General features: G+C 43.0%; 1 protein-coding gene across 6 annotated transcripts in view; it reads right to left on the reverse strand.

Annotated features, from left to right (window-relative positions):
- The window catches only part of LOC111236255 (next to BRCA1 gene 1 protein-like), a 91,869-nt gene that overhangs the window by 47,755 nt on the left and 27,134 nt on the right, over positions 1–16,980 (reverse strand). For all 6 annotated transcript variants that reach the window (XM_022764919.1, XM_022764920.1, XM_022764918.1 and 3 more), the window contains exons 6-7: positions 5,350–5,427; positions 4,979–5,232 (exon numbers count right to left, since the gene is read on the reverse strand). In XM_022764919.1, coding sequence (XP_022620640.1) covers positions 4,979–5,232; positions 5,350–5,427 — 332 coding nt within the window. The remainder of the gene's footprint in view (positions 1–4,978; positions 5,233–5,349; positions 5,428–16,980) is intronic.

Genomic DNA, 16,980 nt, shown 5'->3' on the forward strand with positions numbered 1-16,980 from the left:
CAACGCTGCCAAAACAACTTGGATTGTTTTCTAAACATAAGAAGTTAATCATTTTTCTCATATCCAGTTATACTGTCCTCCTTAAGGTGTAGAAAACCTCAATTAGACAGCTAGCCAAGCTCTTTTCACAAAAGATATGAGAGTTAGGATGTAGCTTTCTCGGTCCGACTAATTAATGCAACTCAAGGTGCATGATGACGTGAAAATGGAGTGAAACTGAATACAGTATAATCACTAAAATATTCCTACACAGAGGTAAGTATTCAAGTGTAAAGCATGGTTAGCACTGTACTAAATCCAAAGTAATAATAAACAATAAAGACCAACCAAACAAATGCTAACAGCTAACAGCTACCTGTCACAAAATGTTTCTTAATACACTAAGTTGAACTGCTTATTTATGTTTTTTTTAATTAAAGGCAATGCTTTCTATGGCACAACAACAGGATGGCAACAGATGAACGCCTTGTGCTCTGGTGGAGCTGAAATCTAACCTTCTAGGGCCCACATGTGATGTGTTTGTTCCTACTTCCTGTCCAGACAGGAAGTTGCATCATAGGACTGTACCATTAAACAAGATTTGCTGTAGGGGTTTCCCGAAACTCACACTAAGGAACATGAATGCCTGAGGGGCAGAATACTTCTCGCCTGGCCCTTCTCAGGGTCACTACTTATGAAAGACAGTCCTTCACTCTTTGGCCTTTCCTCCCGGCAACAGGAGTACAATCTATGAGACAGGTCTCAAGAAAGTCTTTGGAGTACCATAACTATTAGTCTTGATTTCCACCTTGCGCACCTTTCCATCAGCGCTAGGAAGAGCTGAGGTGACCAATGCTGTTGCAAGCAACTTGATGGTGCTTTCAGGACATTCCACATTCCACTTTCGCTGGCTCTGTAGGGTTGGGATGTACTCTTGTCTCCAGTATGTCCAAAACTTGTTGCCAAGGGTCTACACTTGTCTCCACTGAGCACTGTACAGATCTGCATCTGTAAAAAATAACCTGGTGTCCATAGTCAGCTTCCGCAGTAAAGCTCTCCCTTGGACAAAGGTGCTACCAGGCCTAGGGGGTCAAAGACACTATTTACTGAGGACAGGACACCACGCTGGGTGAAAGGTTTGTCATTGTAGGACACTGAAAAGGTGAACGTGTGTTGCTATTTCATAACGTAGTCCCAGACTACATTGCATAGGAGCAGTCTCTTTGCTGAGGTCTAGGTCCCTCAGAACCTTTGCTTGATCTTCTGAAAGAAATGCCTCCATAACAGCAGGATGGACCTTCATTCTGTAGTCGATGATGTCCTTGGACAGGTGATTGTCCCTATACCATAGGTATTGCAGAACATTTTGGTGATCCTCCCTTACACCGAAGCAATGAAATGTGTTGTACATCAGTGGTGATGGCAACCTTTTCCTTCCAAAAGCAGCAAACACTCCCCATCCTTTTGCAGTGCAGGGGCTGGTTCAGCATGATCATTTTCCAACAACTTCCCCATGTAGGCAGCGTATTGCTCTTTCATCTCTGGCTTCCTGTCTAAGCTGCAATGCAAAGACAAGGGATGAATGAGCGCTTGTTCCTGGTTGTTGGGGAGACACTGCCTGAGTACCTTGAAGGCTCTTAGTTTCATCTCTATAAACTTCCTCATCCATGGTTTTTAAAAATACCATGTCCTCAATTGATGGAGCCAGCTTGTTGTCCTGTTTAGTTTCGCTGAACAAAGTGCATTCAATCGTGCGCTCTGTGACTCTTACTTTGCTGCCCTTGACAGAGTCGGACAGGTTGCCTGGTTGCTCCCTGCCATAACTCACTTTCTATTTCAGCTGCATAAAGCTCTCACAGGGAGTGAGGAAGGAGGGTCTACCATTCTCCAGCACATTTGTCCTGAGAGTGCTCACAACTGGCTTGTGTGCATATATCACCCACCAGAACCCAGCCTAGGTCCAACCTCTATGCGAAAGGGGTGTTGTGTGGTCCACTGCCCTGCTGTCGAACCTTCTGTACCCTAACAATGTCCCTTCCTAGTAAGAGAAGAATATGGGCATTTGGATCAAGCATCGGAATGTAGTCTGCCACGGACTTCAGGTGGGGGAGATGAAGAGCTTCATCTGACATCGGTATTTACAAGAATGTGGGTACATTCTAGGTGTTGGTAAATCAAGACAGACTTTCCCGTTCACTGACTCGATTTTGAAGCCCTCTGCTTTTCTTCCAGACATGTCAACTTGTCCAGCACAGGTTCTGAGTGAGTAAGAGGTTGAGCTTTGGATGTTAAAAGCATCAAAGAAGGCTGACCGAAGTAATGAGCGGTTGCTCTGATCATCATTTATGGCACACATCTTGATGACTTTGGGTAATTTCTCCTCTATTGGGCAGTATCCAGGTTAAACCCGGTAGGTATCCATCTTCATTAGCAGAACAAAGCTCCAGCTTGACGTTGTCTTTGTTGGAGATTTTGGGGAAAGTTTCCTATTGAGTGCGCATTCATTCTAACAGCTACAGTGGATATAAAAAGTCTACACACCCCTGTTCAAATGCCAGGTTTTTTTCATGTAAAAAAAATTACATCAAGATAAATAATTTCACAACATTTTCCACCTTTAGTGTGACTTATAACCTGTACAACGCAATTGAAAAACAAACAGAAATCTTTCAGGGAGGTAAAGTAAAAATAAACAACTGAGATAATGTCGTTGCATAAGTGTGCACACCCTTTTATAACTGGGGATGTGGCTGTGTTCAGATTTAACCAATTACATTCAAACTCATGTTAAATTGGAGTCAGCACACACCTGTCACCAAATAAAGTGCCTCTGATCAACCCCAAATAAAGTTCAACTGTTCTAGTAGGCTTTTCCTGACATTTTTGTAGCCACATCTTCCAGCACAAGCCATGGTCCGCAGAGAGCTTCCAAAGCATCAGAGGGATCTCATTATTCAAAGATATCAGTCAGGTGAAGGCTACAAAAGAATTTCCAAGGAATTAAATATACCATGGAACACAGTGAAGACCGTCATCATCAAGTGGAGAAAATATGGCACAACAGTGACATTACCAAGAACAGGACGTCCTCCCAAAATTGATGATAAGACGAGAAGAAAACTGGTCAGGGAGGCTGCCAAGAGGCCGACAGCAACACTGAAGGAGCTGCAGGAATTTCTGGCAAGTACTGGCTGTGTAGTACATGTGACAACAATCTCCCGTCTTCTTCATATGTCTGGGCTATGGGGTAGGGTGGCAAGACGGAAGCCTTATCTTACAAAGAAAAACATCAAAGCCCGGCTTAATTTTGCAAAAAGACATCTGAAATCTCCCAAACGCATGTGGGAAAATGTGTTATGGTCTGATGAAACCAAGGTTGAACTTTTTGGACGTAATTCCAAAAGGTATATTTGGTGCAAAAACAACACTGCTCATTACCAAAAGAACACCATACCTACAGTGAAGTATGGTGGTGGCAGCATCATGCTTTGGGGCTGTTTTTCTTCAGCTGGAACTGGGGCTTTAGTCAGGGTGGAGGGAATTATGAACAGTTCCAAATACCAGTCAGTGTTGGCACAAAACCTTCGGCCTTCTGTTAGAAAGCTGAAGATGAAGAGGAACTTCATCTTTCAGCACGACAATGACCCAAAGCACACATCTAAACCACCAAAGAATGGCTTTACTGGAATAAGATTGAGGCTTTGGAAGAGTCCAGACCTGAATCCCATCGAACATCTGTGGGGTGATCTGAAGAGGGCTGTGCACAGGAGATGCCCTCGCAATCTGTCAGATTTGGAGCAGTTTTGCAAAGAAGAGTGGGCAAATATTGCCACATCAAGATGTGCCACGCTGATAGGCTCCTACCCAAAAAGACTGAGTGCTGTAATAAAAGCCAAAGGTGCTGCAACAAAGTATTAGTTTAAGGGTGTGCATATTTATGCAACCACGTTCTTTTAAGTTTTTTATTTTATATTTTTCCCCTTTAAAGGTTTCAGTTTGTTTTTCAGTTGCATTATACAGGTTATAGGTCACATTAAAGGTGGAAAAAGTTGTGAAATTATTTGTCTTGCTGTCATTTTTTTACATCACGAAAACCTGGCATTTGAACAGGGGTGTGTAGACTTTTTATATCCACTGTACATATATGTATATAGCTTTAATGAAGGTGAAAGCTAAATGCTAAATATGCTAAATATCACTAGCAAATCACAAAAGAAATCAACATTTCTTGAACCGCGTTTCGACCAAAAAGTACCTGGAATTCTTCAGGAACTAAAAGGTTCCTGTGGCCCATTGTTGTATTCATTCAATACAGGACACAGCATTTTATTTTCAAATACGAAATGATCCTGTATTATACGTGACAGGTGGCAACCATAGCCACTCCATTTTTTAATTTTAAAGAGTCCTTTTTAAGTTTTTTTACCTTCTCCCAGACCTGTTTTGCAGTGTGGAAAATCTGTTTGCTCGCTCGGTGCTCGCTCCCTGGGGACTTTTAAACATAGTGGGTGAAATAAAATGCAAGTACTCAACCACTCAGAAATGTTCAGCACTGGAGAGCGCACCCCCCAAAGGTTTTTAAACTTACAGGCAATGCTTTCTATGGCACAACAACAGGATGGCAACAGATGAACGCCTTGTGCTCTGGTGGGACTGAAATCTAACCTCCTGTGGCCCACGTGCTGTTTTTTCTCCTACTTCCTGTCCAGACAGGGAGTTGCGTCATAGGACTGTACCATTAAACAGAAATGCTGTAGGGGGTTCCCAACACTCATACTATATGCCTGAAGGGCAGAATACTAGTATTTAAGAAGAGATAATTTTGCAGGTTGTGTTTGGCTTCATTGATGGTAGCTTAGCAATGATTGAACAGCAAAGAGGAAATAATTAGTCAAAAAGCTGCTATTGCTGGAACCTTTATGTGACTCTGCACTCAAGTAGGTGATTTCCTAATTCAAAGTAACTTGCAATTAGCCAGTTAGCTGCCAACAATACATACCTGCATTGGTAGCCTCCTCCAGTGGTCTGTCCCCTGCAGGAGGAGCAGGGAGGGGTGGAGGAAGATGGGGCTCCAGGCAGGGTGGAGGACACCTCAGGAACCTGCTGGGCCTCTGCTCCACCTACTGCTTCCCCTCTACCTCCTCCAGCTCCCCCTGATCCTCCCCCTCCTCCCAGTGGCTTGTGGATGCAGCACTGTCCAGAAAACTCCCTGCAGATTTTCTCCACCGCTTCGCGAACCACCTGGTCCTTAAACTGTGGGGTGAAGTTGGGAGAGTAAGAAAGTCCATGTTTTAGTAATAAGACATTTCCTTCACCAGAAAACCTAACTTGTACTGAAAGACAGTGTCACCTCCATCTGGTTGTTCTTACTTTCTCCATGTAAGAGGTGAACCAGGCAGGAGGAGTCTTGTCTTCTTCTTTGGTGCCTTTCACTTCTTTCATGATCACCTGATCAACAGAAGAAGAAAAATAACATTGGTGTTGAAGCCAGGGTGTGTAGAAGTGGCATGGAATCATCATCATCTTACAAATCATTCCAATGTGATACATTTCTCGCCTTCAAAATAAATCTATTGTCCATGACATGTTGTGGTTTTACAGGGAGTCACGTGCCAGACTTTTCTGGAGTCTTCACTGCCTGGCAACTTCATGCTGATGACAGGGCAGGATGATAGTCCCCAGTGTTGTGCCAGTTCTCACTTAAAAAGAACTAGTTCAAATTTCAGTTCATGTACATAAAAATGAACTAATTCACGTTCATTTGTACCGTTTTTTTTTCTATAAAAAGAATAAGAACCTCCTTCTACCCATCAATCACCAGCCCAAATCATTGCCATTCCCAAAATAAATGAATTATTGTATACCACTGAAGAATCACAGACATGAGTAACATTTAAAATCCGTATATAAAATTACTCCGTCTGAGTTTTAACTCATTTGTTTATAGAATTGCTTCAAATGCTCAAACAAACTGGCTTCAGCAGTAGTAGATGCGTCTGTACCATGGTTGTATTACCGTCTGTACCGCTAGCATTGGCCTTGGTGGGCCGTGTCTATGGAGATGTCATGTGGCATGCCATAAAACTGTCGTAAAGTGGAGCGGCATTCCCTCTGCCTAGGATGAACCCCGCTCACGTTCATCATTTGTAAACTGATTTGTTCAGTTCAGTGTTCACAAAAAATATGAACGTGTTCAAAGAACGCTGTTCATTGAACGCGTTCATGCACAACACTGATATTCCCACACATAAAACCCCATAAAATCCACCATATATCATTTTTACACTTCACAGACCGAACAAATGAGTTCTATTTCATCCTTCCTGATTGCCAGAGGCAGTGTCTTAAGCATTGGATCTTCCGTCTTGCGTATAGTGGAGTATTTAATATCAACAATGTCACCTGTGATCCCACATGACCCTAGAGAGGGTATATCTTCCGATGTCATCAGAGAATCAGTTCCATTTCATCTTCTTGCTTCGCAGGGTTACTTCTGTGGTAGTGTTAGCTAAAGCTAACTCTATCAATCTTAAAATAAACTCATCACTGGTAGCCTTGTTACCACATCGGTCAGAGCTGCAGAATATTTGCCCTCCAAGAGGCTGCGACAAGCTGTCTCCTGAGGGAACGCGGAGTGTCCGCCCTTTGTGCTCAGTGGGGTATAGACGTTGGTCATCCTGCTGTTGGTATCAGCTTATTAAGCTTACTTTGTGCTCTCGCTGTTGTTCCCAGCATGTGATAGCTGTGGTAGTTTGTGTTTTTTTTACAGTTTATGGCAAGAAGGTGCTTGCCTAAAAAAAAAAAAAAAGAAAAAAAAAAAAGAAAAAGAAAGCAACATCGGTCCATGTATTTTGGTTGTTAGTAGCCAGCAGTGGTGTTTGAGCTGACAGGTTTACTAGCTTAGTTGTTAATATCCGTTGGTGATGGCTGTGTCTTTTCCCAACATGCTTTTTGGTTTGTTCCAACTGTAGGTAACAGTGCTCTCGCTGGAGCTGATCTGTTAGATGTTACAACCCTGGTTTGGTGACAGCAGTGTTCCCAATATACATAAAATGTCCTCATTGGGGGTTGGACAGCCTTGGACACCCTCTTAGAAGGAGGAGGAGGGTGTGTCCCATGTCTCGGAGCCGGGCTCTTGCTCCTCAGACCAGAGCTCCATGGATGACACAGGGGCCAGCTCTGTGAGGACTGTCGTCCGCATGGCCCTAGCTCGTCTGCCACTTGACATGCCATCTGACACGGTGCCCGTTAGTGCCTTTTTACGATGCAGGCCACCCGCTTCTGCCTTTACTGTTCCCCTCTCAGAGGAGTATTTGAGGGAGCTGCATGCATGCTGGGAGGACACTAGAAGATGCTCCCATCATACTTCAGATGGCCTATCCTTGGCTGCTATGCAGGATACAGTTCGGCCTGCATCACATGCCAGCTATTGAGCCATAATGCTCCCTTATGAAGCCCTGAGACCAGATTCCAGGTGTCCTCAACTCCAGTGTTTAGTCACTGATGATCCATTAATGCAGGGGTTATGATGTAACATCACACATGGGGCGGATCGGCAACTACTTCTGTCACTTCATGCTCACCTTTCTCAGCTTCCCTGCGGTAAGCGGGGGTAGATGCTTCCATTACCAGCCTCAGTGATGCTTCATTGCAGGCTTTCGCCTTTATGTCCAGGGAGCTTGGATGCCTAATGTCAACCTTGGTGCAAACTCAGCTTGACTCCTTCCTGGCAGGCACAGGGTTGCTGTGACTGCCGCCTTCTCCCTCTCCCTACCATTGCCATCATCTCACTCCAGAGGTTACCAGGGGCCTCAATGCCCCATTGCTTGGAGGCCAGTCGATGACTTTCATGGCCCAGCTCGCTTGTCCTGCAAACCACCGAGCCTGGGCTCCTCATTGTCCCGCTCCCAAGATCTCCAAAGGTCATGAGACTAGGGATTGAGGCCTCAGGGCCAGTTGTCTGTTATTTTTCCCAGCAGTAGATCAGATGCTAGGCTGCTAACATTTCAGATCCCTGGGTGGTTTCATCCTTGGTACAAGATCCAATTCCAATGCAAGCCCCCAGCTTCCAACTGGGTTGGATTGACCATCATTCCAGGACCTGGCAAAGGCTTTATCCCCGAACCAGGGCTTTTCACCAATCTGGCCGAGGGTGCAATAGAACTGGGAGATCCCCTGTCACATCCCAGGGCGTCCAATTTGTCTTGTTTTCTGGTGAAGAAGAAGACAGAGGGGTTTCATCCAGTCCTTAATGTAAGGGAGCTCAACAAGTTTCTCAAGGTACTGACATTCCACATGGTGGGCACAACAGCTGATCGACCTGTTGACCCAGGGGAATGATTCACATCCATCGACTTGAAGGACACTCTCTTTCATGTGACATTGCACCTCAACACAGCCTGTTTTTACGTTTTGCCTTCTATGGCCACTGTTTCCAATTCCGGGTGCTTCCATTCAGTCTCTCCGCCCCTGCACTCATGGGGCATGAAAATACTGGACAACTGGCTGATCTGTGTACCATCCAGGGCACAGGCGACCCGAGTCACAGCTCCTTCTCTCACGTGGCCCAGCTGGGTCTCACAGTCAATTTTGAGAAGAGCTCACTGACTCCTTCTCAGAGCACAATTTTCATTGGTGTGGCTCTGAACACTATCACTGTGAGGGCTTGTCCATCCTCTCAGTGTGTGGATAACATTCTGCGGCTCCTTGCCCACTTTCAATAGGGCAGGGCATTGCCGTATGTCCAGTTCCTGTGCCTCTTGGACAAAGTGACAGCGGCCTCAATGGTTGTTCCCTTGGGCTTATTGTCTGCACTCCCTGCAACGATGGCTATATGGCTCCATGTATAGAAACAGTAACTGAAGACATAGCCGACAAACTGGTTCATAAGAGACAGCATTGGACACACAGTCTGCTTCACGTTTGCTGGGCAGCTGCACCACTGCTACTGCAGCTCTGTCTTTCTACATACAGTTTGCCTATTTTTGTTTACAATTGTTTAGAGCAAGACACAAACACAGAGAGAGAGAGAGAGAGAGGAGAGAGAGAGAGAGAGAGAGAGAGAGATCCGGGAAAATGTCATGTCTGTGTCATATTCATATAAAGTTCATATACTGAAACTATAGGCTAGTGAAAGGTGTCAGTTATATATAACGCAGCTGGTATCATATCAGTATGTATATCAACTAATGTTTCCCTGTGTATTTTTGCTGGGAGCCGCTTATCATAAGTGAAAAACAGGCAAGATACCGAATCTCTTGATCACACAAAGCAGCAGCGAAGCATGAGAGTGTCTCTTTATGCATCAAAGGTGTTGGGTCTGAGCTCTACCTCATGAGCTGGACACCAACTATGTTGAATTTTGGTTGTTTATCAATTTATTGGCTATCATAAATTAGGAAAATATTAATATTAAAAATATTAATATTAAATAATAACTTTAAAATTAATTAAAGTTCACGGGGCACCAGCCTAAACTAATAGGCAAAATAGCCAATATGGTTTTAGTCTCAATTTATTACCATTAATCTGGAACTCTGAATAACCATTAGCTTACTAAGTATAACCAAATTACCAAATCAACAGTAAGTTAAAGTTGAAGGATTGGAATTCTACCAAGTAGGGGTTGGCAATATTCACGCTTGTGCAACATTAAACACACCAGTAGTTATACTTAAAGGCATTTATTTACAATGAAGCAGAGCAAAACACAATGTCTGATCTAGTATATACAGGTGTGTGTATGTGTGTGTGTGTTTGTGTGTGTGTTTGTGGGGACACAAACAAAGGCAAGATGGCCGATTCAAAGTGGTCACTGTGACCACATGACCTGAACAAAGAAGACTACACAAGATGGCGGTAAACAAAGAAACTACTCAAAATGGCCGCTGGACCACCTGGGGTGTGTGAGAGGGAAGGTGTGAGTTTCTTTGTTAGCCTAGCTCATGTAATCTAAAGGTACCAGGTTAGAGGGGGGTAGTTAGGTTCTAACAGGTTCTAGAACTGAGACGTACTACCATGTGTGTTAACATACAAGTACCTGATTAACTGTATGACTGACCACAACCTAAGCAAACATTACAACAACAAGACATCAATCAACAAGTACATTAACAAAGTTAAGACTTCTGCTGCTTAGTTATGCTGTGCTGTGCTATGCTGTGGAAGGTTAGGCCCAGTCAGTTAACGTTACCCAGTCCTGGAAACAAGCAAAGAGGTCCTTTCCAGTGTTGGTGTAAAGTCCAGTGAGTTGGGAGATTTCCTAGTGGAGTTAAGTCCTGTCTGGCTGTGTTGCTTTGCGGTTATCTCCTTTGTTCTCCTCACAGAGTTAGCTGTTCCATGCTAACTCTGCTACGACTCCTGTTGCTTGGAAAACCAGCTGGCCTTGTGTTGTAGCTGCTGATTCTGACGAGGATTTGGTTCACTCACAGTTAATCCGAAGCAGGTCGCTGCTATTGAGGAGAAGAGTGTTTGCAGGCTGCTGGTAGCGGGCCGGCGAGAGAGCTGGTTTAGCTGGTAGCAGGGCTGACCTGGGCTGGGGCCTTGTCGCCCTTTTGAAGAACCAGGAGGAGAGAGCTGGAGCTCCTCTCCAGAGCAAGCCAAGAAAGGAAGAGAGAAGAGGGCCAGAGATCTGGTTTTGTTTGGTGACACCCTTGGGGGTCACATGTCACACACTGACCCACGCTGGCTGGCCAGTAAGGTTCGTTGGGGGAAGGGTCATCCCCAGGTGTGAACGGTGAGGAACTGTGGAGTGTGAGTTCCTTTGTCCAGTGGAGCAAAGAAACATCTGGTCTCTTGAATGATTGAGTCCCAACAAAGGGTTAAATCATGCATTTATCAAGTTCTACAGAGGAGATTTCTAAATGTCGCCATATATTTTGTGTACTGAGACGACTTCAGCTCTTTGAACGTTTTCAAGAAAAGAAAGCACAAAGAAATCTGTGCTCGTTCATACACTGGGACCACAGAAGTGATAGGACACATGGGTTTTGAACTGCAACCCCTGACCAACAACAGAACCCCTCAACTGCTCTAATGACTCCAATGTTAAACGACCCCTCCCTCTCTTAAGCAAAAGCACAAATATGGGCAATATTTAAACTGCCACATCTCAGTCACTTTTCACATGATCTACACAAATGATGTGTACGTTTTCAGCAAAGTCTCCTGATGCTCACAGTGAAAAATTTCAGCACTTTTGAATTAATGTGTCTTATTCTAGGGGTACCACAATGGAACTCTCTCTGTTATTGCTACTTCTGCCAAACAATGCCACAGCATTTTCATTGATTTACAGTTGTGACCAAAATTATTAGCCCCCCTTATGAAATTAGACAAAACTCTTGATTCCTCCATGGAAATGGCCATTAACAACACATGTTTGTTATTTTAGAAACAAATACACTTCAAAGACAAAAGTTGACGAGTTTGATTAGGATATTTTATTGATAATAAATTAATAATAAATTATTAGCCCCCTGGCCATTAATAGTCAATAGTGTACCCTTTCTGAGCCACAACTGACAACAACCTCTTAGAGTAGTTCTTTACCAGGTTGGCACAGGTCTCCTGAGGGATTTTGGCCCATTCTTCCATTGCAAATTGTTCCAGCTGGTCCAAATTGCGTGGTTTCCGAGCATGGACATTCACTTTGAGCACCTTCCACCTTCCACCTTCCAGATTCTCAATAGGATTGAGGTCTGGGCTCTGTGCGGGCCACTCCAGGACCTTGGTTTTGGTATCCTTGAGGAATTGTTGGACCAATTTCGATGTGTGCTCTGGGTCATTGTCTTGTTGGAAGACCCAGCGACGACCTAAGGATAGACTACGAGCTGATTTCTGCATATTATCCCTCAAAATGTCAACATAATTTTCTTTTTTCATGATGCCATGCACCCGAACAAGGCTCCCTGTGCCTGAAGCTGCAAAACAGCCCCACAGCATGATGCTCCCACCACCATGTTTAACTGTGGGAACTGTGTTCTTAGGGTTCAAGGCCTCTCCCTTTCTTCGCCAAACATAAGCAACATCCATGTGCCCAAACAATTCCAGTTTAGTCTCATCAGACCAAAGCACAGACTTCCAAAACTCATCTTTACCTTTCAAATGTTCACAGGCAAACCTCAATCTGGCTTTGATGTGCCACTCTTTGAGTAAAGGGGTTCTTCTTGGACGATGGCCATAAAGCCCACCACGATGGAGAGCCCTCACTACTGTGCTCCTTGAAACATCAACTCCAGAAGAGGCCAGGTCAGCAACAATCATCTTGGCAGATGTCCAGGGATTCTTGTTGACATCTCTGACAATTTTCCTCTCCAGAGTTTTTGGAATCTTGCACTTACGACCACGCCCAGGTTTGTTTCTTACAGAATTTGTCTCCTTGTACTTGGCAATGATGCAACGTACAGCGGTTCTAGACACTGTGAAATGCTTGGAAATGGCAGTGTAGCCTTCCCCCTTATCATGAGCCTCCACTATCTTCTTTCTGAGCTCAAGACTGATTTCCTTTGGCATTGGCATGGTGAGTAAAAGTAGTCCCTCTCAATAATGTGTTCAAGTGCCCTGTTCCTTGGAGTCCTTTTATGCTCATTGAATGTTCAGGTGTTGTTAGGAAGCCAATTGACTGCACAGGTGTGGTTTGGAAGCTGATTGGTTAATTAGGTGTGTTTTTGAAGGCAAGAATTCACATGGGGGAAAATATTACTGACCTCCTCATCATGGGGGCTAATATTTTTGACATCCCCATTTTTCTCTATATTTGATATAAAGCAAGCCTAAAATGTTTTTTTATATTACAAAATGTACCAAAAGCTACTAAAAAGCACTGGTGAATGTTTGATTATATTGAGTTTTATCAATGCTGCAAACATTGGGAAGAATTTTAGGAAAATGTTCCATAATTCCTGGGGGGCTAATAATTTTGGTCACAACTGTAATCTGTAACTTACTACCTCTATACAGAAACACCATCTTCATCTTGTGGATTGACTTTCATTCATCCTTCTGGCTACATATTTCAGTCTTCACACATCATGGCTTATAGACACACATAGAAAGTGTCTACCTAAGCACAAAGATATACAGAATTTGAACAGTGAGCTTCAAAGTGATGGGAGTACCCTACACCTCTCCTGTTGACTGCAATACCAATTCGGGAGCTGATTTCCCAAGAAAAGCAGAAGTGCCCTTTATTTTCTTTACACCAAAACCACACATTCTGTGCACAAAGGTCTTTTGCTACTCAATCTCACTCAGCTCTGTGAAACAGCTCGTTAAGAGACTCTTTGATCTCTGTGATGTTTACAAACCACCCCCCACATACACAAACACACACATACACCTGCACATTCACACGCACAATCGCGACCACTCCCCATTTTTATAACTGAAAGTAGGCTAAATAACATAAACACATCTGTATAATGTAATATATACTATACCCTGATTAACTGAATCGACAGCTGTCTAAAACTATTTTAATAATAAATTACCAACTGAGTGTATCTTAGTGATTATCAGGTGCATGAACAGGCTCCAAAGTGCCTAACTGCAATTAATTGGTTAATTTCATTGCAGTTCTCACCTGGGAATTGATGTATCTGGTAACCTAAAGATCTTCTTTAATTTTATAGTTTTATCATATATTATTATTACCACCCTATAACATGTTTTACCCCTCCCTCCCCATTTTAAACTGTAACGCAGTAACATGTTTCCTCAGAAACATTTGAACTGACTTGCTTTGTTCTTTTATCTGATAACATTTTTACACAGTGATTTTACTTATACTTAGGGGTGGGCGATATGGCAAAAATATCATATCACGATTTTTTAAAAATAAAATCACGATTTCGATTTTATCACGATCTTAAATTGGAAAGAGTAAAACAGACAATTTAGACCAAAGAACCTTTCTTAACAGATTTTATTTCAAATAGTCGCAGTTTTGCCTGCATGTGCAAACAACGTAAAGTTTAAGGTAAACAACAACAACATTCTGGTTCGTCATGTTACCACCCGACGTACCCATAATGGAGGTGGAATTTTTTTTAGCGACCAACTCCGTTTGGCTTTCAGCCATCGCTCTCCATGTGCTACCACTACACACACAAACAAGGAGGCGGGTAGCAAAGTGCGTCACTGCCCGTAATTCGCTATGACTGGTCGGTCAGGTTGACAACGTCAATACGTCTGGTGCGTCGGTGCATCAGCATAGAACTGCAATTTATAGAATGTTCCCTAGACGATCCCACGATCTCTGCAGTTTGAAAGATCGTCTTCACGTTGTAATCCTTCATGATCTAATATCGTCATATTGCCCACCCCTACTTATACTGATCTGTCTTTTCACTAATACTAGTGACACTGTTCATGTGTTGACATGTTGACGTGCTGACATGCTAACGTCGGTGTGGTGTCTCATCTGCAGTCTGTAGAGTTTCTGTTACTGGTAGAATTTATTGCTTCTCTGTCTGAACAGAGTTTACGTTGATGTTTCCTTCATCACAGTGTCAGCTGTACATTTAAACTTACAATTGTTCTGCTCCAGCACGCAGAGCTCCTTTTAGTGACTTTCCCTTACTCTGCAGTTGATTACATGCTGTTCAGATCTGCTAGTTACTTCAGCTTAGCAGTTAGCACTAGCTTCTCTCTCTTTCCCTCTCTGTCGCTGGCTCGGTGTGGTGTTGTTGTTGTAACCTCATTGTAGAGGATTTTGATGTTTATTACATCCTCAGTGATGTCTGCTGTCTTTAGGCACAGCTCCACTCGCTAACTGGAGCTGCTCTTGTCTATCCCCATCTGTGTGCACAGCAGCCGTCAGCTTTATAGTCTATTACTCGTGACATATAACCAATCAGACGGTGCTGTGGGCGGGACATTGCAACACACTTTTGTTGAGTTTACTATCAGATCTCCCAACCTGTTTTGTACAAAATCAAATTGCTGAATTGTAAGTTCTGTCCCAAAACTATGTTGTTACGTACGCTTGGGCATTTTAAAGTGGTTACGGAAAAATAAATTCTGGAGCTTTCTTAGTGGATATATGGAATACACCTGCATGTCACATAGACTACACCAATGGTTGTGTAGTTGTTTGTGGGGGTATGTTCATGTCTTTCTATGATTGTGAGGACAATTTTGGTTAGAAACCATTATTGTGAGGTCATACAGGCAACTTCAAAGGGCTTTTAGAAAGTTAAGCTTGGGCAGTTACTAACAAACGCACACACACACACTTATTCAAATATTTATTATTAGTGTGAATGCTGACGCATTAACACTTTTGTTATTCAAATCTTTATATATAGTGTGAATTTTTTTTGCCATTCAAATGAATGGAGACGATGTTTAAATTTAAACTTCAGCCTCTTTGAACTTTAACTACTTCAGCATACTTTCAGCTACAGTTTTTGAATTATCACAGTTTTAGTTTCATGCTTTTTTAATTACATTTTTGACCTTATAATGGGTATGTATTGCACAGAATGTTCAGGGCTAGAGTGGATAACATCATCACTAGAGTGGGAGAAGCTCTACAATTTGTCTGAAAAATTCTGTGTAACTCATTCTTATAGCCACGTATTTCGGTCTTCACAAATCATTTCTTCCTCATTAGTAGATAAATTCATCCTGTTTTATACAAAGTGTGTACATGAGCACAAAGACTAACATATTTTGAAAAGTGACCCTCCAAGTGATGCGAGCACCCTCAAACCAGAAGTGACCCCTCTTTTTAACTCGCTCCTATTTCCACATTTTTGGCTCTAGAAACACCAAAACCACATAGAGGTGTTCAGGAGAGTCTTGTGGCACTGGCCATGTGATAATTTTGCTGATATTATGTACCGTTTTGTATTAAATGGCAGGAATTTGAGAGGTTCACTGACCCCTTTTTTCCATATATTTGTATGAGCTCTGTGTCTTCAACAGCCGGACTATCTCTTACAGACACAGACAGACAGACAGACAGACAGACAGACAGACAGACACACACACACACACACACACACACACACACACACACACACACACACACACACACACACACACACACACACACACACACACACACACACACACAAACTGGAGACACACACAAACTGGAGACACACACATTTACACACAAAACAGACACATAGAAATGTAGACAGACAGACAGACAGGCAGATAGACAGGCAGATAGACAGTTTCATTCAGGAAACATTTGGCTGTTAATTTCAGTTTGAAATCTAACTGACTCCACATTACATACATTCTAATTGGTAGATTACTTTTGGAGCTGATTGTGATTGGTCAATTGCCTTTGGAGCTCATTCTGATTGGTGGATTACCTTTAACCAGTGTTTGTCAGGTGCTACCTTTTTCAAAGAGAAAGACAGGTGGGCACCCAGTGAGACAGCATTGTCACCATGTCAATCTCTGAGTGGAGGGAGGGGGCACACATCTGGGGCAAATTACCTGATTAGAGACTCCTCTGATATCTGTGGTGTTTATCAACCACTTTACTGACATTTCTGCAATGACACACATCTCAACTGTTTTCACTGGAAATATGTTTCAGTCCAGTTTTATTCAGGAAGCATTTGGCAGTTAATTTCAGTTTGTCATTCTGACTGACACAGAAACACACATAAATACAGACAAGCAGAAAGGCACACAGAGAGATAGACAGGCTCTCAAACACACACACACAAACACACACACACAAACAGATACACACCCCCACAAACACACACACAAAAATCTGTTTACAAATTAGTAATCATAGAGGAAGATGCCAGTTCAGACTGGACAAAACAGTAAATACAGCAGCAGACATATTGAATTTAACCTGCTCCACTGGTGGTAGACTCCACATCCTCCTTTTACGTTCCTCTGGTTGTTAACAACTCCTGCATACTTTGCGCTATATAAACCATTCAGCTATCAAAATGTTCAGCTTCATCAGGAGATGTATCCTTACCTTCAACTTTTTGATATTATTCATCGTTTTCGAAATGA

Source organism: Seriola dumerili, unplaced genomic scaffold (assembly GCF_002260705.1).
Source record: "Seriola dumerili isolate Sdu_G_001 unplaced genomic scaffold, Sdu_1.0 BDQW01000609.1, whole genome shotgun sequence".
Classification (NCBI taxonomy): domain Eukaryota; kingdom Metazoa; phylum Chordata; class Actinopteri; order Carangiformes; family Carangidae; genus Seriola; species Seriola dumerili.